Source organism: Xyrauchen texanus, chromosome 43 (assembly GCF_025860055.1).
Source record: "Xyrauchen texanus isolate HMW12.3.18 chromosome 43, RBS_HiC_50CHRs, whole genome shotgun sequence".
NCBI lineage: Eukaryota > Metazoa > Chordata > Actinopteri > Cypriniformes > Catostomidae > Xyrauchen > Xyrauchen texanus.
In genome coordinates, this window is record NC_068318.1 from 9,415,613 (window position 1) to 9,438,539 (window position 22,927).

General features: G+C 38.0%; 1 protein-coding gene across 1 annotated transcript; it reads right to left on the minus strand.

Moving 5' to 3' along the window:
• Window positions 1-1,238: 1,238 nt before the first annotated feature.
• Window positions 1,239-21,196, minus strand: LOC127636015 (probable inactive glycosyltransferase 25 family member 3). Its single transcript, XM_052116371.1, has 12 exons — window positions 20,845-21,196; window positions 20,411-20,521; window positions 19,436-19,553; window positions 19,065-19,199; window positions 17,088-17,292; window positions 16,750-16,869; window positions 16,277-16,353; window positions 16,059-16,165; window positions 15,809-15,941; window positions 13,598-13,725; window positions 8,574-8,777; window positions 1,239-2,451 (listed from the first exon to the last, which is right to left on the minus strand). Exons 1-12 carry the CDS (start codon window positions 21,045-21,047, stop codon window positions 2,217-2,219), a joined length of 1,776 nt encoding a protein of 591 aa, XP_051972331.1. The 5' UTR covers window positions 21,048-21,196; the 3' UTR covers window positions 1,239-2,216.
• Window positions 21,197-22,927: the final 1,731 nt, after the last annotated feature.

Below are 22,927 nucleotides of genomic sequence, written 5' to 3' on the forward strand. Positions count from 1 at the left end.
GCCCCTTGTGTCACTACAATCGACACAACGTCTTGTTCCCTGCATCAAGGAACGAGGGTTACACTAGTAACCTAAATGTTTCCTCCAGATGCTCCGGTTTCCCACAAGATCAAAAACATGCAGGTTAAGAGAAATGGAGACTCTAAATTGTCCCATAGGTGTGAGTGAGTCCCCCAGCTACTGGAGGTTGCATTAGGAAGGGTATCCAGTGTAAAACCTGTGCCAAGTCAAATATGTGGCTCATGTATGATCCACTGTGGTGACCCCTAACAGGAGCAACCAAAAGAAGATGATTTTGATATTGCTACAATTCATATTGAATTTTATCAGGGGGTTAAATTATCAATTAAATTTATTCACAAAGCAAGTTACACAAGATGAGAGCGTATTTTTGAGCTTGGAGTGTTCATTTTGCAACCTGCTGCTTCCCCGTTTTACTCTTCCATTTTTTTTCTTCCAGTTTTTTCATCTTTCCGTTTCTGATATCCTGATTTTGTCTGCTTTATCTCTGCGGTTCTGGTGGGCACCCTGCTGGTTTCTGGGCCCTTAAGATAATCCCAACCTTATAACTCAGCCAGAGAAACAAAGCGACTACAAAACAAAAAAATAAAAAAGAACCCCCCAACAATAATCCATATAGGTTAGAGAGAAACTAGGTGACAAATTGTTGCAGGTATAATGTGAGCAACAATGCAACATACAAACAATACAACAAAATTCAGTAATCTTAAATGTGAGAGAAAAATAACATTTAATGATAATATTTAATTTCGGCTTCATCTTCAATAGTGACGGAAGGGACGATGGATAGCTAGTATCCCGAAATGGTGTAATGCATCTGGAACAACTTCAAATAACACACACACACAATTTATTTTATAGATAGATGTGGCCCTACATCATCATTATAGTGAATAAAAATAAATAATAAATCTGAATATTTTATTCACTGATATATCCTCTCTCATAACATGACCTGCTGCAGCAAAGGAACACAAGTTTGTGGTTGTTGTGCTTTTGTAATTTAACCAATAGATGGTGATAGAGATGCACCAGTTGTGAATTCTGTTATTGTTCCAATGAGCCTCTTGCACCCCTGCTAGAAATGTAGATAAAAGTAGATAATCCATGTTTTCCGTTTTTTTAAATCACTCAGTATAACAACTGTTTTAAATTTTTAAGTTAGAGCTCAGTATTTAAAAATGAAACCATGAATAAATATGTTTCAAATAAACACGATTTATTTTTCATAATGAAATCTTTGAACCAGATACAGTACGCTAGAACAAATTAAAAAAAAATTCCCATTGTGACTGGGATATCATTTGTCATTTTTTATCAACCTTTAACTGATAAAACTTGTGTACTTACGTGATTAAAACTTACACATTCTTTTCATGTCATACAAATTGGTCTTGCTGTTCATTATGGAGGAACACAGAAAAGGAATATGACAGGGAAGTGAAATAAATAAGACAATCATATAAGAACAGAGAATTTCAACAGCAAAGATGCACCATAAATGACAAAACAACAAACCACACATTCTCACATGCACATGCATGCACAAACAATTCAAATATACACATCTGACCTATGTTTGTTCAATTGTCTGAGCATGATATATAAAACAAGGAGAGAACGGCACACTGCTATAGATTCTCCCATGTAATTTAACAGAAAAATCTACATTTTGACCACTTGGGTCTTTGTCAGGCAGTCTTTTTTTCAATTAAATTGCATGAGAACATCTATAGCAGTGTGCACATACTACTTATATTCCATGATAGTCATAATGACAATTATTACACTTCTGGGAATATCCAACAATAAAAGATTATGCTTTGCCACGTTTACATGAATCTTAATACATTGTTATTAAATAAGAGAAAAAACATCTGTAGGCTATGTTCAGAATAGCATACTATCATACAACTAGTTCTTGGTATATAATTTGCAGAATATAGTTAGTAAGTCATTATTCCATTACGAACATAGCCAAAATCTCTCTTTTTCATTGTGGTCAAATGTAAAAGAATGATCAAGCTTCCCCTTGCACCACTAGTTGTAAAGGTTCCCAGTTTTGGTCCCAGGTCTCCCTCGTCTCTTCCACATTCTTGACATCTCCATATTGGGTGACATTAGCCCTTATAATGTGCTGCTCACTCAGTCTGATCTCTCCACTCTTATAAAATGATCGGGATTTGGGTTGCACTTCACAACTCGTCCTTGTAGGTGGCACTCTGCATACCGGCTGGTGGCTGGGATCCCTTGAGAGTTTTATGTGACCCCCTCCAATCTGTGCGCACATTGTCATCATCCCAAAGCGTAGATGTCTCAGTGTCGCTCACCCACTCAGAGTCCCCGGCATAGTGACAGGGCTGAACCAGAAGGGGGTTTGTGGAATATGCCATCAGATTCCGGTTGGGGAAGTGGGATTTGTAGTCCTCACTGTTGAGAGAGCAGAAAACACAGCAAAATTTAATTCATATTATATATATATATATATATATATATATATATATATATATATATATATATATATATATACTTAAGCAATATCCCACGAACTAGAGTGTGATATGGCCCAACATGAGCACTGCTGTGATTCGACCGCAGGCACGAGGCTGCAGGACGAGTGCCGTTGGTAATTACAGCAGTGCTGATTTAGGGCCATATAGCACAATTACGAGTGTGATATTGCTTATATACAACAGTTCAATGAACAAGTATATTTTAAAAATTGTCATAAAAAAGCATTTGTGCAAGGAACTACTTTATATCGAACCGATCAGAATCTGCTGTTGCTGGTTCAAAACAAATGATGCGTCCAAGCCTCCATTAGTAATTTAAAATGTTCACTTCAGGAATAGTATGACGGCTTGTGCTGTTTCTAACAAGTCATTGGATAAACAAGGATAGACGGATGGATGTGTGTGTTTGTCTATGTGTGCGTGTGTGTGTGTGTGTGAGAGAGAGAGAGAGAGAGAGAGAGAGAGAGAGAGAGAGAGAGATAGAGAGAGAGAGAGAGAGAGAGATGGAGCGTGTGCGATCACCTGTTGCCAGACCCAATCAGAGATGCTTACAGCTTTCTGAAGGTCAGCCTTCTCAGTGGAATATAGACGTCCAAGCGGGGTTTTCCTCTCTATTTCGGGGTAGCCGGTGCGCAAATGTCATTCACTATAGGAACAGCGAGGTCCTCTGCCATTTTAAACAGTATGTATCCAATGTGGACACTCACAGAGTCTAGTGTCGTGGCAAGGGGGACACAACGTCTCGTTCCCTCCATCAGGGAACGGAGGTTACAACAGTAACCATGACATTCCCCTTCTGTCACTTACTCGAAGTTGTGTCGATTGTAGTGGCAAAAGGGGTCCCATTTAAAAACGCCATGCACTAAACTGTGTTACGTGAACTGCTGACACAGGTGCAAGCAAGCTACAGCATGCTAGAAGCAACTGTATCAGCCACACAAAACCCTCCCCAAAGCCCCAAAAAAGTGTCATATACAGTTCTTAGGTTCCCAGCACCCCTGAGGGGGGAACAAGCGACATGACTATCATGGGAGCAAGCCGGCCAGCCGCAGCCTTTTCCCTCTCTATGTTTCTTGTCATAGAGCATAAAGCGGATGGGGCTATCTTAACGCTATAAAACGCAGCGGGGAAGGCATTCTTTTCCGTTCCCATTCTTTCAGGGGGAAAAGACTCTGCGGAGTCCACATCCTACCCAGGCTGGGGTGAGGTAACATGTGGCTTGACAACCCATCACATGGGTTGTCAAGCCACACGTGGAAGTGGCGCAGTGGTAGGTCCTACCTAGTAAGGGAGGAGCTCTACAAACACAGCGACCGGGGCTGCCCAAGGGAGATGCGGGTCCGCCAACAAGGGGAACGTACCACGAAAAAGATATCACAGGGAGTTGCCTGAAAAGGGAATTAGTGCCCATTAGAGAGCACTTAAAGCTCGTAGTGGGTCTGGTCACAAATTCCTCTGCTGAATTCGCTGGCCAGAGGGCTAGGGAGGAGTCATCCAGGGAGCCTAATTAGTGCAATCTCCTGGGATAATAGCGCACGTGTTCGCTTCAGGGAGGGGAAAGGCGCTGAGTGCAAGTGGTACACCCATTGACAGTAGTCAGTTGTTCCATGTTACCGAGTTCCGGCTCGGACCTGATAAAACACTGAGATTATAGAATCTTGCAAATGTTTTGGCTGTTGCCCAGCCCACTGCCCTTCAGATGTCTGCTAGGGAGGTGCCGTTGGCCAGTGCCCACGAGGATGCCACACTTCTTGTTGAGTGTGCTCGATCCCGCAAGGGGGATAAGTACAGTTATTATATTTAGCATTTTAAAAAATGTAATCCCATTACATGTATTCCGTTACTCCCCAACCCTGACTATAGGAACTGCCATTTTAAACAGTACGTCCTCTTCAATAAACTCCAGTAAGTGTCTTGTGTTTGTGTAATTAACCAGTCTGTTGTGTCTCTCAGCTATGATGAGCCGTAATGCTGAAGTCATTTAAAGTTCTATTTCAGCACTGCTCTATATATATTATATTTTACCATATGATTGAACATCTAGTAAAAGTTTTCATATTGTATTTTCAAAGACTATCAAAATTCTTTCCTCTACCAAACTTTGTAACTTCCGAAACATATAAGAGTGGTAGTGGTGTAGTGAGCTAAAGCACAAAACTGATATGCAGAAGGTTGGTGGTTTGATCCCCACAGCCACCACCATTGTGTCCTTGAGCAAGGCACTTAACTCCAGGTTGCTCCGGTGGGATTGTCCCTGTAATAAGTGTACTGTAAGTCGCTTTGGATAAAAGCGTCTGCCAAATGTGTAATTGTAAATGTAAATATAAATACACTATAATACAAATAATTGTATTTATCTATTAAAAATATGTTTCCATTCCCTCCCTAAAGGTTACTTTTATGAATATTTCAAGAAAACTAAAACCAATTAAAATGACAATTTTTTAATCAAACTCTAAATGCAAATTTTCTCTGTAATATATATAAAGGTAATTATACTAATCTTACTCCCAGGCCTGGACTGGCCATCGGGAGCAACGGGACAATTCCCGCTGGCCTGGCGACTAAGTTGGCCTGCTGCCAGCCAGCAATTTTTAATTTTTTTAATTTCTTTTTAATTTTTTTAATTATTATTATTTTATATTACTACCTTTACCAGTGATCATTTTTGAATTCGTCATTCAATAAAATTATTATTAATATTAATAACAATTAAAAAAAATATATATCATGAATCTGTTAGTCTTGACTGGTCTACGATTCGACTTTACGCCTCAGACAAACGGTTAAACAGAAAATACGAGCAGCACCCGATGATGGAGAGAAAACACTCCAAGAAGAAGAAGCAGCAGGTGGTGAAGTGGTCCAAGCCACATAACTGGTAAACTGGTAATCAGAAGATCGTTGGTTCGATCCCCACAGCCACCACCATTGTGTCCTTGAGCAAGGCACTTAACTCCAGGTTGCTCCGGGGGGATTGTCCCTGTAATAAGTGCACTCACTGTAAGTCGCTTTGGATAAAAGCGTCTGCCAAATGCATAAATGTAAATGTAAAGCAGTAAATATTGTAAATATTAACAACGCTGTTCAGGGCTTCAAGTGCAGGTCAGTTTCATCTGTAAATACTGTACTTTTTTCTTTGTTAACTTAGTATTGAACTACTAACAAATGTAAGCGGTAGCGCCCGTCTAACATTACATTCGTGGAGAAATCAAAACAAATGAGTGCACAAAGAAAACTCACAGAAGAAATGTACGGAGGTAAAAATTCTAATTGTTGTTTTTTTTTATTTATAACATATGATTTAGTTTAACATAACACAACTAAGGGAGCTGTTTTGCTGAATATTATCACGACTGAAAATGTTACATTGAATTTATTGTTCAATAAACAAGTAGCGTAGTTAATATTTATTATTAAGTTACTTACATTTTAGACACAAAACATATTAACTGTTTTTGTTCTATTTCACCGACTAAAATAGTTCCAAAGGAAAGCTACAGCAGCGCAGTGTTTTGTTACTTAATGATTCAGCGTTTTCAACAAATCTTTTGTATGAATGACTCACTAATTAAGACGGTCACTTGCCGCCACCTATTGGCAGTTTAATGTTTAAGTATTGCATTTTTTTTATATTCAAACATTTATTTAAAACATCAATCTCATAACATTATTGCAGTGCACATTTTTTAATTTGATGGGTAATAGCCCTATAGTGTCTTATTATTATAACTGAATTTATTGATCAAATGTACGAATTTGACATGAAAGATGATGCATACATGTAATAAGGTAATACAAAATTTTTTTTTTTCATCAAATGAAGGTGGAGACAGCCAACCTAGCACTAGCAGTGGTGCAATGATCACACATCAGATTCAGCCAGGGAGTAAGATGACAGGTAGAAGCAAAATAAGAAAAGAAAAAAAATTTACATATTGCATGAAATATAGTGTTGCTAAATGTTGGATATTTAAGTAGTTTTAAGATAAAAACATCAACATTTTGTCATAAATATAATACTTTGATTTTTACTAAAATAAATGTAAATTCTGGGCAAACAAATTACAATAAGGTGGTTGTTTTGCACCAAGGTGGAGAGTGGGACAGTTCTGTTTGTAACATGAGGCCAGAAGAAGTGACAGGTGGAGAAGAGACAGGTACAAGAAAAATACACACACTTTATAACTACATACATACATATATATGGTAATGTTTTAGTTTAAATTTCCAATAACACTAGTACTCCTCTTTACTTGGTGTATGAGGCTGATGATCCTGGTGGAAGGGAGAGACAGAGTGATATTAGGGAAAATGAAGAGAAGGAAAAGGGAAGTGAGGGTACCGTTCAAGAGAAAGCATTTAATTATTTTGCACGGCCACAGCCTAAGGATTTAGACAATTTTTTCCGCTACCATCCACATCAAAGCCCAAAACAGGCCATTCCTAACATCTTCTACAGCAAAGACAAAATAAACAGGAAGTGGTATGGTATGTTTTTATGTTATGGTCATACTGTGAAATAAATGTAATTTAGAGGGGAAAAAAACAAGGTTGTCCGTGTTTCTAAATTTTATTTGGGTGCATAAGATGGCCTGGATGGGTGTAGGATTTCCCGGCCTGAAATTGTGTCCCAGTCCGGCCCTGCTTACTCTGTATATAATTATATATAATTATACTGATCCTTTGCTAACTAATGTATCCTCAAAATGTCTGTAAAAAAATAAATAGATCCAACATCTTATAAATATGACCAGGAAGTGAGACTGCATCCCTTTACATTATGGCCGTATGGTGAGTAGTAGAGTAAATGTGCTTCAATGTCTGAAAATCAGTTTGTAACTTTAAGAATTGTCACTGCAGAACAAATATTCTTAAAATTAAAAAAACTTTTTGAGGGTTTTAATCTGAAATATTATGTTTTTATGTACGTACAGCAGTTCAAAGTTTATGATTATTTTCTTAAAATGAATGGTTGAACGACACATTTGGTCACTATTACAATCATCACGTCACTACTGAAACGATCATATGTTTCATTCAGTAGAGAATGTATTTTTAACATGTGTATTTTGTCTTTCTGTACTGGCAAAGTTTTTATAGACAAAACAAGAGAAAAAAAATCTACCAGTGCTGAAGAAGTAATCCAAAGTATTTATAATACGTTACAGACCTTGAGTAATCTAACAGAATATTACAAATGACATTTTACAGCATGTATCCTGTAATCTGTAGAGAAATACATTTCAAAAGTAACCCTCACATCCCTGGTTATAGTTATGCTTGCAACCTACAGTAAAGAGGTCACCACTTATCTATTTAATGGCTCTTTTGGATCCTAAATCTGATAATGAATCACTTTAGGGCTTTTGTTGCTCGAAATCTGCTCAATAAATGAATAAAATATCAATTACTTTCATTGAAGGGCTATAGAGGTACTTTATGCAATCAAATGCCCTGAGGATAAAATGTGTGTACTTAGCCAGCTGGCAGAGAGCCCTTGGCTTTGTCAGACCTGGAAGGAGAGCAAAGCAGCAAATAGCAGTTAAAATAGCTACTAATTTTGCAGGAATGCAGAACGGGCAAAGCAGTACAAAGCAGTTTAAAGGGTTCACCGTGAGCGGGGTAGTAGCAGCATGCCGGGTTCTGGTAAGAGTGCCATGAATCAAGTGGAAAGAGTGAATAATGTAGAAAGTATGCTGCTCTGATCTCTCTCTGTGGATATGTGGTGCTTCAGGATGGACGTGCCAAGCAGAATGAATAAGAACCAGTGACGGAGCGTAAATTGATGGGGTGGGGGGGGTGGGGGGGGTGTCGGCATTTAGCCAGTCTAAAAACATTTGCTTTGAGAAATCAAAAGCCATTGCCACCTCAAAATCTTAGTTTTAGACTTTCTTGGCTTGGATCAAGAATCAACTGACTTACAAAACCTTTTAGGTAAACTATTACTTTGAGGAAAGTCACTAAATCTAAAACATATTTTGTGACATTTAAAATACATTTGGTCACAACCTCTAAAGACATAAGTGTCATACTCACTTGGGGTGCTTGTCATACATGATGGGAAGAAACTCATCCACTGGAAGCATCTTGGATAGTGGTTCAGCGTTAAGCAACTTCTGAGCTCCCTGGAGACTGATGGCGTAAGACAGAGTCCAGAATGAGTAATCAGCGTGCACTAGATTCCTCACATTTTCCACTGCAACCTCCTCTCCAGGGTTAACCTGCTTCCTGCCAAGGTATCTGCAAAATAAAATCCCACAAGAGTGAATGTGTCTGATGGGGGTGTTATAAGTCTGTGATGAGTTTTACAGTTAGATACATCATTGTAGACAGTATAAGAAGAGGAGATAGACCACAAGTAGAGAAAAGAATGGTAGAAATTGCAAAGCTCAATATGGTGGGTATAGATCTTATTCTTTAATTTTTGATGAGAAAGACAATGAGGCTGTGAGGTATAGGATTAAGAGTGCCAATCAGTTTATTAGTAAAGGCAGCCCCTCGTCTTATTCAAGGGGTCAGCATCTGGCTGGTTAGCATGGTCCCATTAGCCCTGACTTATAGATGAAAAAACCACCTCTCTTCATTTGCTAGTTATTTAAATGTAGCCAGGTATTATAATTAAAAAACCTTTTTAGATGTTTTACCAGTGACAGAGTTTTTTGGAGGGCTTTTAAAAACGTGGAATCCATTTTGTTCTTGTTTCGAATGAGTCATGTACAAGCCGAACAACTGCCGTTGAGATTAATGAAAATACTAATGGCAGGGATTTTAGTTCAAGTCATTAACTTCCTTGCATTGGCAGATGCAGCACAAGATCTAACGCTCTCCGACTGGCCAGCAATTGTGTAAATTCATCTTATGAGTGAACTGGAACGATCTGAGAAATACAGTTTTTTATTTCGAATAAAGCAGCAAAATGTATGATGTAATTTCTCTCAGATTTTGGTGATTTTAAATATTTTATTGAAATATTATCTTAGCCAACATAGGTATCAGTATTTCCCAATTCAAGCAGATAAGACCTATACTTGCATGCCACTAGCGTAGATAGAAAATAAATGCCCTGGTGCATGATGATTAAAGGACTATGATTACATGTCCATTTTAAAAAATTTGTAATGTTTGCCTATATATGAAAGGCTGAAGATGTAAATGTATTTCATCAAAATAAAAAAAAAAATAGCTTAATTCTCTTCGCAGTTCTCCAGCTCAGGTCTATAAACCATCATTCGTAAAGTTATTGACATAATATTGTGTGTAACAGTTACCTGCACCGCTAGGTATAAGAGCAACATAAAAAAACAATTTACTGAGTGCATCTTAAAGTACTTTAAATTTAAAGTACATTTCTTCTATATTATTTATTCTGAGCTAGAAGGGTCAAAACAGCTAAGAAACGGTATACTGTTTACAAACTTTTGGACACTGCCCATGCCGTGCATTTAGAGGAGCATTTAAATATGAGATGCACATTGTCCAGTTAAAAGAGTAAATGTAAACATTACTTAATGTGACATTAATATATGTTATCAATTACTACATGTCCAATTCTATAAATATAATCCACATGAGATCAGTAAAACAAGTGGTTTTAATCTCACGGTGGTGATTTAAAATAATACAGTAGATATTTTGTTGTTTATTCAATTCTGCATTCCTGGTCCTAATGTACTAACACTATCCGTGGCAATAATATGCACTGGTTAAAATATGTGGTTGCATTTTATAGACTTAATTAAAAAAATCATGTGACACAGCCTTCAAAAATGTCTCTACGTGAACGATCATACAGATGTAGGTACGTTTGCACCAGCTCAGCAACTCTGCACTCCAGTTTTTTCATGTTGACTGATCTCCACCAAAGTACCTCCAATCTACGGCCATCTTTGGAACACTCCCAGGCAGCAATTTTCAATTGATACAAGTGGCATAAAAGTACAGCTCCTATCAACTTGAATAGGGAAAGACCAAAATCTTCAAAACAGTTGGTCAAGATTAAAATTGTCAGGCGACATAACAGAAGACCCAAATGCAGAGCTGAATGAAGGACTGTTTAATGAATGTAATGAACTGGACAGAGAGTTGGCATAAACAAGACTAAACAAACTAAACACGACTTGATAAGATAAAGAGGCTAGAGTTGACAAGGCAACAGCACAAGACAATCTGGAAGAGAGTGTCAGACTGAGGAAGAATAAGAAGGGCTGAGCCCTCAACATTGGGGGGGGAGGGTCAGAGGGAAGAGATATGAGATGAAAGGGGAGAACGGAAGACAGGCTTGTCACGAGAGTCATGAAACAGGATGAACACGAGGACCTTGACAATAGGGTATGGACAGTGGTGCGGATTTGCGAGCTGGCTCCCTATGAGGCAGGTCCCAGGTGGAGAGCAACACAATTTGCCCAGAAATGTACCTTGGTGCCTCAGTCCGATGACGATCCACTGTTTTCTTGGTGCACATCTCGGTCCAGAGAAGCACCTCCCTGGCCCTCCTCCAGGTGTGGCGACAACATTCGATAAATGCCTGGGCCAAGGGAACAGCGGCGGCAGGCTCACGCAAGGAGAAAATGGGAGGTTGGTAGCCCAGGCACTGGCTATTAGTTGTGGCCATATTTGGTGCATGCAAGCTGTTTATTTCAAGAGCAGGTGTTGTGGGAGGCCAGGCAACGAAGCATCCACTTGAGATCCTGGTTGGCCTGCTCGGACTGTCTATTGGTCTGTGGATGGAACTCTGATGACAGGCTGGCAGTAGCACCTTTCTGTCAGCAGAATTCCCTCCAAAAATTCACAACATGATCTACCACCGTGAGAATTACAGTATTGCCACAGGACAGGGGAAGCCCAGTGACGAAGTCCAGGGGCGAGAATGGACAGGGAGGTGTTGGAGCAGTCCAACGGGAGGTGAATTGCTGAACTTTTGAGCACTGACCATGGCCGGCCACCAAAACCACTGACGGACAGCAGCCAGTGTTCTCTTTACTCCTGGACAGAAGATGAACCTGAAAGAGTGGCCCCAACAGAGGACAGCAGATCGAGCCAACTCAGGAACAAATAACAGACCCACCGGAGACCCCCTGGGCACCTTGACATGTGCAAGAGCCCACGGGGTCCAGTGGGAATCACTTGGAAAGGGCCGTTCCGACCCCTATCTCTAACGTGTCCACTTCCAAAATGAACTGCCTCCAAGGAGCCGAACAAAAACAGGACTTAATGTGGTCAAAGTCAAGCTGAGCCAAAATAGACCACTGGAAGGAAGCCCTTGTGGAGGTGAGTGCTGTCAGAGGTGCAGCAACCTTACTAAAATTACTAATAAATCTTCTAAAAAATTAGCAAAGCCCAGAAATCTTTGGAGGGCCTTGCGTGTCAGGAGCTGGCCAGTCAGAAATGGCCATCACCTTAGCATGATACAAACAAATCCCCTCTGTCTAAATGATGGCCCCCAGGAACAAAACCAGGAGAGAAAACTTCTCTGCCTTGACAGGTACACAAAGACAAAGTTGTTGATCATGTCTCGTTATGTCTCGGTATTCAAACCGGAGTCCTAAAAAAAATCAAATACAACTTTAAATCAGCAGTATAATTACCTTTCTACATCCACCATATTAGGTGTTCCAGTTTCTCCCATTCATTTTAATACAAGTGTTCCATCTCTGGCTCTGTCTTAACTGAGTAAAGAAATTAACTGGAAAAAAACATTTTGGTATCAGAGAAGGTGGAGCTCCAAGTCACACCCACAGATGAAGTTGACAAATGGCAGTAAGGTGTTTAACAGCTGGTACTAATTTTTCCTGAAAGTTCATGCTTGCAAGCTGCTTCAAACCATCGCAATTAATAAAAAACAACAACACTTGTTGGCCAGATTCGAAATTAGATTTCAGGTTCGAAATCCTCACACCCATTCGTTCTTTGACTTCGCTATAAATATATTGGGGCCTTAAGGAGGACACACTTCAGATTAGGGATGCAGTGATCTGATACCTGGATCGGTATCAGCACCGATACTGAAGCTTTTATACAGTTTGGGTACCGGTCCGATGAGCCCTGTGTTCCACACTGTGTGAAGTGTGTTCAAGCTCCAAAAATGACATAAAAGAACCATAAAAACACCATTAAAGCAGTTCATATGACTTGTGCATTTTATTCAAAGCCACTTAAAGATGTGCTATAGCTTTGTGAATCATAAAAGGCTGCGTTTAATGAGTAAAAATATAGTATGCACAGTGCCAGCGCATTCGTGAATGGGGCTGCGCTGTTGACACAAACTCACGCACAGGCTGCTGATGCACTCGCGGCTATTTTTAGTCTTCATATTCACGGTGCGCAATATTTGAGCACCACCCAAGAACAGCATCTCAGATGTAGATTCTCAATAGTTCACTTCACTTATAATATGCATTTAGAATGGCACCGGAGGTGAATTTGACCAGAATTTGAATAAGAAGCGAATTAAAGTACTGTGAACTTGCCTACAAACAGACACAAACAGGACTTACTTGAGAGTTTATGATGTCAAAATAAAAGAGTGAGGGTTTAAAAAGTGCATAATTTAAATATATTACTGATGTATTTAAAATTAAAAGTCAATAATAATAAAATCAATAACAATTTATTATTATTATTATTAATGTCATCATTAGTATTTGTTCACAATTTATAACAACATTTCAGTTTAACGGGTTCCAAAAATAACTGTGTGAATGAAAAGTGGACTGAATAAATTGAATAAAAAATAGATCTGAATCCTTTAAAGTCCAGATGCAAGTTGAAATTTTTTTGGAATTACTGTTCATTTTGATGCTGCATTATCCAGTATACTAGTTAATAATAAAATGTTTCTTAATAAGCTATACATTTATATTGAAATAATGTGTAGTTTGAGGTTTGCCTTTCTTTACTTATTAAAGAGTACTCCCAATTAGTTCCACACAATAATGTAAAGATATTCAAAACTGATTATGCAAAAAAACAAAAGAGAAAAAGTGGAATCGGTGCATCCCTACTTCAGATTGTGGTGTCTTCTTGTTACCATGACAACAGTGTGATAGACAGGTGTGACTCACATGATGTCCCAGTCCAGCTCCACCTGCTCCACTTCCTCCATTACTCGCATCAGCCGTCGCTTGAAGTTGGCTTGAAAACGTACATCATCCTCAAAAATCAGCGCCTTGTCAAGCTGCATGTCTACCATCTATGAGTGACAGACAACATACAGTATTACTCTGACATACTAAAAAAAATAATTTGTTTTAAAAGTTTCTGCATTTAAGAAAGCATAAATATAATTTTTTCATATGACATATGGTGGGCAAAAAAGTATTTGTATGAAGAATGCTGCGTCTGAATATGCAAAAAGTATGCCAGATGAGTAGTATGTCAGAATCCTCAGTATAAAAAAAAAAAAAAAAAGAGTAAGCTAGAAATACCCTGATGTCCTACTGTTTCCAGTGAGATTCTGAAGTACAGATCCACTAGACACTCTATTATAATACCTCGGGAGCTGAGGAGATGTCATATTCAAAAGGCTAAATTAAAAAACATCCGAGAACTGGAAATCAGGTGGCACTTTAAAGGAAAAGTTCACTCAAAAATGTAAAATCTCTCATCATTTACTCACCCTTATGCCATCCCAAATGTGTAGGACTTTCTTTCTTCAGCAGAACACAAACAAAGATTTTTAGAAGAATTTCTCAGCTCTTTGGCCCACAAAATCACATAAGTCAGCATAAAAGTAATCCATACAACTCCAGTGGTTAAATCAATTTCTTCAGAAGCGATATGATACGTGTTGGTGAGAAACAGATCAATATTTAATTCCTTTCCTCCCAGCTCAGTCAATCTCCACTTCAAATTTCACTTTCACATTCTTCTTCTTGTTTTTTTGTGATACATTCTTCATGCACATCACATCCTACTGGGCAGGGAGAAGAACGTCTAGCAAAGAAGTTCTTAAATATTATGTTTCTCACCCACACCTATCATATCACTTCTAAATATATGGATTAAAACACTGAAGACGTATGGATTGCTTTTATGCTGCATTTATTTGCTTATTGGAGCAGCAAAATGTTGGCACCCATTTACTTGCATTGTAGGGGGACCTACAGAGCTGAAATATTCTTCTAAATATCATAGTTTGTGTTCTGCAGAAGAAAGAAATTCTTACACATCTGGGATGGTATGAGGGTAAGTAAATGATGAGAGAACGTACTTTTTGGGTGAGCTATCCCTTTAAGTGCTATATATACCAACAAATTTGTTCTTTGTTTTGTTTTTTTAAACAAGCACAACATAAGCACAGAGTAGTTTTTTTTTCACGGTTGATGTTATTACATCATATAAAGTATTCGGGTCATGGGACAATGCCCACGTTCCCAGATAAAGTATGTCCGGAATGTATTCATACTACTCACCTGCACATCTAAAGAACATACTTACATACTCTGACATTACATGACATAACATAACAAAAAAAACAAGTGGCATCTGCAAACAAATGCCAGACCTTTTCTGTGAACTAATTTCACTTTTTGCATCATTTTTGCAATTACTTTTAACCAACCAAAGATGATTTTTAGGGGAGGTATGAAGTCAGTGCAGTCATTACAACTCTCGGAAAGATTTAGCATGTTAATGTGGGTATGACTTATTGATAGGACATTGATTTTGGCATACTAGATCTGTTACTCTGCTGCTGCACATTTAGACAAAACGCAAGACATGCTGCATCGAGTATGTATGACATGCTGCTGCACAAATATACACTCCAAAAAATTCCCATGTAGTAGATCTAAACAGGTGAAGCTGGGGTGGAAGTGGGTTTCAGAGAAAAACTCACAGCAGGTTGCAGTGAAACCTGCTTATCTGCAAACTGAACCATTTAAACATTAGACAAAGAGAGAGTGGCAATTTGATTGGCTACCCGATTACATGACAATTGGTTCGCGTGTGAGCGAGCCGATTGGCTAACACACACGCCACATAGAGATTCATGGCTGAACATTGGTCATTTTCCCTCAAATTCATACAGGCTGTCCAAGCAGTGTAACCACAGGTAGTTCATCTCATTTACTATGTTCAAAATAATTTTTGTCCTTATTTTGAACAGTATATCTATGATTTTATCATTAAAAATCTAAAAAACAATTCTTATTGCAAGCGAAACGGTTAGCTTAAGTGTGCTATTTTTCATACATTTTCAAATGTAATTTAAGTGTCCAAATACTTTTTGGGGCCACTGTAAGCTTGTTGTGTGTGTTTATTAAGCCACTGACCTCTTTCCAGATATAGTAGTGGCTCAGGAAGCAGCCCACCTCTCCCTTGGTCAGAGTGCGGCCAGAGAAGGGGTCGTAGTAACCAGGTAAGAGATCAACGCCTAGAATTTTTATATCGCTGCTGTTCAGAGCTCTACATAGACATGCAATTGAAAACACAAATTCTTGCTGTTATCATGAACATTTTCAACAAATACAATCTCAATAAATAATAAAATGAATATATAACAAAATGTATCTAGGAACTTACGCCCCATCTACAGCATCCACTACTTTAGCATCAATCTCTAGCTCATACAGCGACCACAACATCCTATCCCTTCGGGCTGGACGCCTGCGCAGGTTTATCAAGTAAATCTGAGAAGCACACAAACACATTTTAGTGTACCAAACATTGGGATTACTATAGCTCAAACAATGTGTACTCTACCTTGATAGTCGAATAATACTCAATACACTCATCTTTACCTCATCAAATTTCATGAGGTCTGACTTTTTGGGAGGAACATGAACATGGCGAGAGACGTACATGGGCGGCCCATTGACTGCAGGAGAGATTATATCAATTAAATAAATCATTCACAATGATTCCATCTGACCAAGGAGCTAATCACTATTTAACACAATCTTGAAATACAGTAGGGTCCAAAAGTCTCAGACATTACAATTTTGGATATTTTCTATTAAACCAGGAAATAACAAATAACCTGGAATAAATGTATTTTATTTTTCCAATTTAATCTTTTACTAAAAATGTGTATTAAATTAGAAAAAAATGCAAAAACAGTTTAATTAGTGGTCTCAGATTTTGGATCTCATTATGTCTGTGAAGCATTACAAAGCAAGACATTGGATCTCTCCAGATTAAATAACCATTTTCAAATAAGGCCAGTACAAACAAATTTGATACGTTTGATTCATTCAATGTCAGTATTACTCACTCAAAGATTCCAGGTACAGGTGGACAAAATGTATTTGATCGTCCTCCATGGTCTGATGAGGCTTTGCAGGTATGTTCAGATAACCATAACGCTTTTTGTTGCACAGGTACATCTGAACATCTGTTTAACCAAATTAATAATTTAAGATTATTAAAAACAAATCTATCTTTTTTCACACCTTCAGTTCTTTCTTATGCTCTCTGACTATCAATCCTCAAACATTTTACAGTCAGTTGGGCATTGAACAGAATTTGTTCTTCTGACCAAAATAAATCCAAATTTTATATATATTTTGACTCCAAAGACACTTTGGAGTTGTCTAGAAGAGAGCGCCATACCGGATATTCTGCAAGAGAAGGCAAAAACAATGATGTCGTCAAAGGGCCAAGAGTAGTCTTTGTGAGGAGGGTGGAAGGCCAATTTCTTGGTGCCCTCTTTGCGGAGATCCAGCAGAACAGTGGAGTGAACCATCGGCACAGGGTAGCAGCCCAGTTTCTGGCGCTGTTTTATTGGAAAATATTCAGCGGTACGACGGTAGTAACCCTGAAACAGACAGAAAACAACACAACAACTCAACAACGTGTAGTTTTATTAACAAGGTTCGGGAGGAGCAAGTTCATTTAATCCGTCCAATCACACAGCCAGAGTAAGAGTATATAAAAGGCTGCTTACCTCTACGTAGCACTGAGATTTTCTGGCACCCAACCACCTCCCCATCTCCTATCTAGTCCATCAATACTAATCCAGTCCGGGGGGCAGCTGTATTCGAGGCTCGAGCCCTTCACCCCAGACAGTGAGCCACACTTGTTTACACTACCCTCAGGGTTGAAAGGGTTACTTTTGAAATGTATTCCACTACAGATTACATGCAGTAAAATGCTGTAACGTATTCCGTTAGATTACTCAAGGCCAGTAACATATTCTAAATACTTTGGATTACTTCTTCAGCAGTTTTTTTTACTTGTTTTGACTAATCTGCCAGTACAGTATGACAAAATACACATGTTAAAAATACATTCTCTGAAAAACCTAAATATCTTACGCGATGTTGTTTCTAAAACAAGATAAATCAAATTGAACTTTTTTTTTAATTTGAAACTATGATCGAATGTGAATTTTCTTGATAAAAAAATATGATTGTGCCTGGTAATATGTGCATGTAAAATGGCTAGAAATAGCATTTTAGCTTAGCATAAAGCTGACAATTTATTTCTATTTCTTCTGCTAAAACTTAATTCAAACTTACTTCTCTGTCTGCTCGTATGAATGTATCACATCATATGAAAGTGTTTCACCGCTGTTCTAATGCACTTTGGATCACATAATTTATATGTATAAATATTTTCCATCTGAAAGGACTAAATATTAAATGAAACACATGACAAGTAATCGCTTTGGTAATCAAAACACTTTTTCAATGTAACTGTATTCTAAATACCAATGATTTACATTGTAACTGTAGTGGAATACAGTTACATATATTTTGTATTTTAAATATGTAATCCCGTTACATGTACTCTGTTACTACCCAACCCTGACTATCCTTTATACAAGATTACATTAACTGCGTACTACTGAAATAAAGGACAAGTGTTTGTGCAAACATCACCTGCCGACTGTGGGTCTTAACAACATGAAAAACTCAATTTAAATAAAAAATGCGTTTTGAAATAATAATGAACAGTCTAGGTTACTGTTGTAACCTCAGGGAACGAGACGTTGTGTCAAGTGAGAGACAGTTTTTAATAAACTTAAACACAAAAACACAAATGTAAATGCATACAAGGCAGCAGCCTGTAGTTCGCTCTCTCTACCAAACTGCTGCATCTCGTTGCACTTATCCCTCTCCTTGGCTGATTAGCCTGATTGGGGGCCGGGCATGCATAGTCGCGTCCCGGCTCCGCCCTCCTCCTTGTCACAGAAACAACATTTACTTTTGTGGTAATTAAGATTATCCCACACATGCTGTCGATTAAGCCTCATTTGTACATCTACTAAAAGTCACATTGACACCAATTGTCTAAAAGTAACTGCAAAAATGTCTCAGACAACTCAAATTAGTTCAGAAAAAAGCCACTGTTTATCAAATCTAACAAACCTGGATGATTTTACGGTGACGTAAAATTATGAAGATTTTTAAAAAGAACGTCACTAATATTACAAAACAACACTGGAACTAGTTTTGGTTATTTTATCAGCATTATGTTTGTTGTATGGCAGGATGAAATGTTAGCAATCACATATTGTATTTCATAAGATCTTCCAGTACACGTTCACACAGTGATGTACATTTTTAAGCTCGAAATTGGTTTTACCTGTGGGGTGATGCCACACCAGTAGTTGGAATATGCTGATTGTGAGTCCAGCATGGGGGCGATAACAGACTTATTCTCTGCCATGAGGAGGTGCAGTGTGTCAGGGTTGGTCAAGATATTATCGGTGTCTGAATACTGTAGGTGATTAAATAAATACTATGAAGAAAACACAATCTAATAAACCGCAAAGAAATATGATATAAGCTTAAATAATTGTGATATCTATTGGCAGACTTCATAGTTACCTCAAAAGGAATGAGCTCTAGTGTACCTTTTATGAATTTTGACCTTGTGGTATCATTTTGAATATTCCTGAGACTTTTGTGTGTGTGAGCCAAAATTAGGGTATATATGATCTAACTAGGTCATACCAGAATGTAGTCAGCACAGCGTTTCTTGGCGAAGTTCAGCACTGCCTGTTTGAGCTTCATAATATATTCATAGCGGCTGTTTGTCCAGTGCTTGGGCCCCAGCTCACCTGCATAGGCCCTGGAGATAAAACAATCAATAAAACAAGACTTCACTGGTTGTATCTAAACTTGAGCAGGTGGGCTGAAGCCTGTATATTTTACCCAGTCAAAAATCTTAAAGGGATAGTTGACCCAAAAATGTAAATTCTTTCTTCATTTATTCACCCTCCTGCCATTCCAGTGGTGTATGACTTTATTCAGCAGAAAATTAATGATGATTTTTAGAAGAATATCTCAGCTCTATAGGTCCTTACAATGCAAGTGAATAGTGATCAGACCTTTGTAACTTCAAAAAGAACATAAAGGAAACATAAAAGTAATCCATATGATTCCAGTATTTAATTAGAAGTGATATAATAGGTGTGGGTGAGATACAGACCAAAATGTATGTCCTTTTTTACTCTAAATCTCCACTTTAACTTTCACTTTCAGACGTGAAAGTGAAGCTAAACAGGCACCATATGTGACTTTCAGATGTTAACATGAAAGTGAAAGTGGAGATTTAGAATAAAAAAGGACATACATTTTGGTCTGTATCTCACCCACACCTATTATATCGCTTCTGAATATGTGGATTTAACCACTGGAGTCTTATGGATTACTTCTGTGTTTTCTTTTTGTGATTTTTGGAGCTACAAAGGTTTGATCACCATTTACTTGCATTATGAGGACTGACAGAGCCGAAATATTCTTCTAAAATCTTTGATTGTTTTCTGCTGAAGAAAGAAAGTCATACACATCTGGTAAATGATGAGACAATTTTCCTTTTTGGGTGAACTAAGTCCAATCACTTAAATAAAATAATATAGTACACCTCAATAAGACACACAATTTAAGCATTTTTACATTTTGTATTGTGTGTAAAGGTAATCTCACATGGGTTTATCCACTGGTCTCCACTCTACAAAGTGATATTGGGTTTGCATGATGGTGAGCCATTCTCGCAGGATTGCTGTTGTGTTGTCAATGTTGTGGTCTGTCGCTGCCCTACAAAAAATTTACAAAATTAAAAATGAGTGTCAAGAATGAAATTGATTAGGACTATCTGAGTTATTACAGTATGTCAACTCAAGTTGTCTGGAGTTCTTTGTATACGGAATGTTCTTGTACAGATATTTAATCAATGTTTTGTTCACGGAATAATCCAAAAACACTATAAACTGCAGTTCAGCCACTGAAGAGATGGTTAGTCTATTCCTCACAGCCTTGTTGTCATTCCATTAAAAATCAAAGATGGCGCTAGCTTCAATAAACTCCATAAGAAAGAAAATCAACAAACTTAAACTGCAGGAAGGAATTAAGTCACCCACCAGATAGAGATGCGATCTTTGGGATAGGTTAGCCTCTCTAGAGCTCCGAGGTAGTAAGGTAAAGAATGAGCGGCGTTACGTGCGATTATAGCTATTACGACCGTGGGCGGCTGCATCTGTTTCTCTTCGGTATAATTTTCCTCTGTAAAGAAACATTGTGCTACCGCAAGAATAGTCAAAATATTTATAATCCAAGACAACATGGTTGGATTGGATTTCGATTGTCAGTGGCGTCGTCGCGCATACAGACCCCATCCGCGTCAGCAGTTTAGGGAAAGAGGGATCTTCCCTAAATTTCACACTCCCCCTAAAGTCTCCGTTCTTTCCCCCTCCCGGAGGAGCCAGCGTGTGCTGTTTGCTGAGTGTAAGCAAGTCCCGTTTAGGAGGATAGGTTCATTGCGAAATGTTACATTTTTAGAATGTCTACTTTTTTCCAAATTATCCAAACGACCACGTCGACATTCATTCCGCGAGCTGTTACATTTTAGAATGTTAAATGTTGCATTGACATTTTTTAAACTCAATTTAACAAGAAACTTAATTTAACAAAATGTTTCAAAGGCGACTGTTGTCACTTATCGCATTTTCCGTCGTAAACGTCTTATCGTTACCGATTAAATCGCTGACTGACTAAAATACGTGCACTTTTGGCTGGTATTTTCAACGTTTAGTCCCAACTAATAGGCTAATACGCTTCCATGTGCAATAAGCTTCTTAATGCTTTCATTTATTATGTTGTGTCTGAAATAAACGTGTAAAATAAAAAGCGTCCATGAATAATAATCTACTTGCGTTTTCATGACGCGACATTAGCTAGCGTTTGTTAACTACCAAGTCATTGAGAAAGTGTGTTATAGGGCCTACACTTTAAACAATGAGGAATACGTTAACGCTTTCCCCGCCAGCGTTTTTTTTAAAAAAGTTGCCAGCCACCGCCAGGGTTTTTGACGATTTTCGCTAAACTTTAATGGCCCGCAGAATATTTTCTTCCATGAATATATGAAGATGCTATATATAAAAAAATAAAGATCTGAGCCTCTGCTTTTAGGCAAAAAAAAAAACGATTTTATTTTATCTTCATTTGTTCTTTTTTTATTGCCACATGAACAGAGGTAGGTTTTGTCAAAAACAACATTTCGGACAAAAAGCTGAGAAAAAGGCATTTTTATCAAACAAGTGCTTTAGTATTAGTATGGTGTTCCACTTCACGTTTGAGACGATTGCAGTCTGTTTCTTTGATCAAAGAGTTGCGTACTCTTTCAAAACATGCGCGCGGGTCTTCCTTACCGTATACCACCTAAAACACGGATACCCGGAAAATTCCGTGTTTGGCGGGGAAGCGTTTTTTCATAAAACCCGGAAAATTCCGTGTTTGGCGGGGAAAGAGTTAAGGAGAAAATACTTTTTTCCCCCTAAACAAACATGTAAATTTAGTTTTGCTTCGTTTATTTAATGTTTACTTTCAAAGAACAACCACAAGAGGGATGTGTTGAGCTTGTTTCACAACCAAGAGCGAGAATTTTACTCCATTGACATTACTCGGACAATTGCCTCTTAATTACGTATAATAGTAGTCAATGAACCGAAGCTATAAATGGATAGTAATGTTTATACACTGAAAAAAGTGGCAACTTGCAATTTTTTTCCTCAAAAATCTGTTTCTACTTGTTTAATAAAAATTTATTTTGTGTGGTGTAACCTAATTTGTTCTGGTTTATTCAGATCTAATACAATTTCTTACTTGAATAATACCAGTTAATTTAAATGTAACTACATGAAGCACATGTTTAGGCTACCTGACCATTTGTTTTTATAGTGTAGATGCCAGATATGTTTCCATATTCCATCTTGCACTTTTCCATCTGGCACTATTTTCCAATCTTGTGCTTTTTACTGGTTGTTCACTTACAAAGTAAAGTAAAATTGATCAGTGGCCATGCAGAATATTGAGTTCTTCCCTTTATGAATGCTCAGACACTTATCACCAATGCAGAAAGAGATGTGAGAAACCCTTTAAACCCATAATATCAATAAAAAGTTCTAACCTATGTTTCCCTGAAGTGTCTTATGTTTCCCATGGCTG

Bases quoted from the DNA above. Each gene is read 5' to 3' on its own strand.
- LOC127636015 (XM_052116371.1), bottom strand. From the start codon at position 21,047: ATGTTGTCTTGGATTATAAATATTTTGACTATTCTTGCGGTAGCACAA. The intron at 20,522-20,844 runs GTGGGTGACTTA...AATTTTTTGTAG, and splicing joins AAAGATCGCATCTCTATCTG to GGCAGCGACAGACCACAACA. The intron at 8,778-13,597 runs GTGAGTCACACC...TTTATTTTGCAG, and splicing joins GAGCTGGACTGGGACATCAT to ATACCTTGGCAGGAAGCAGG.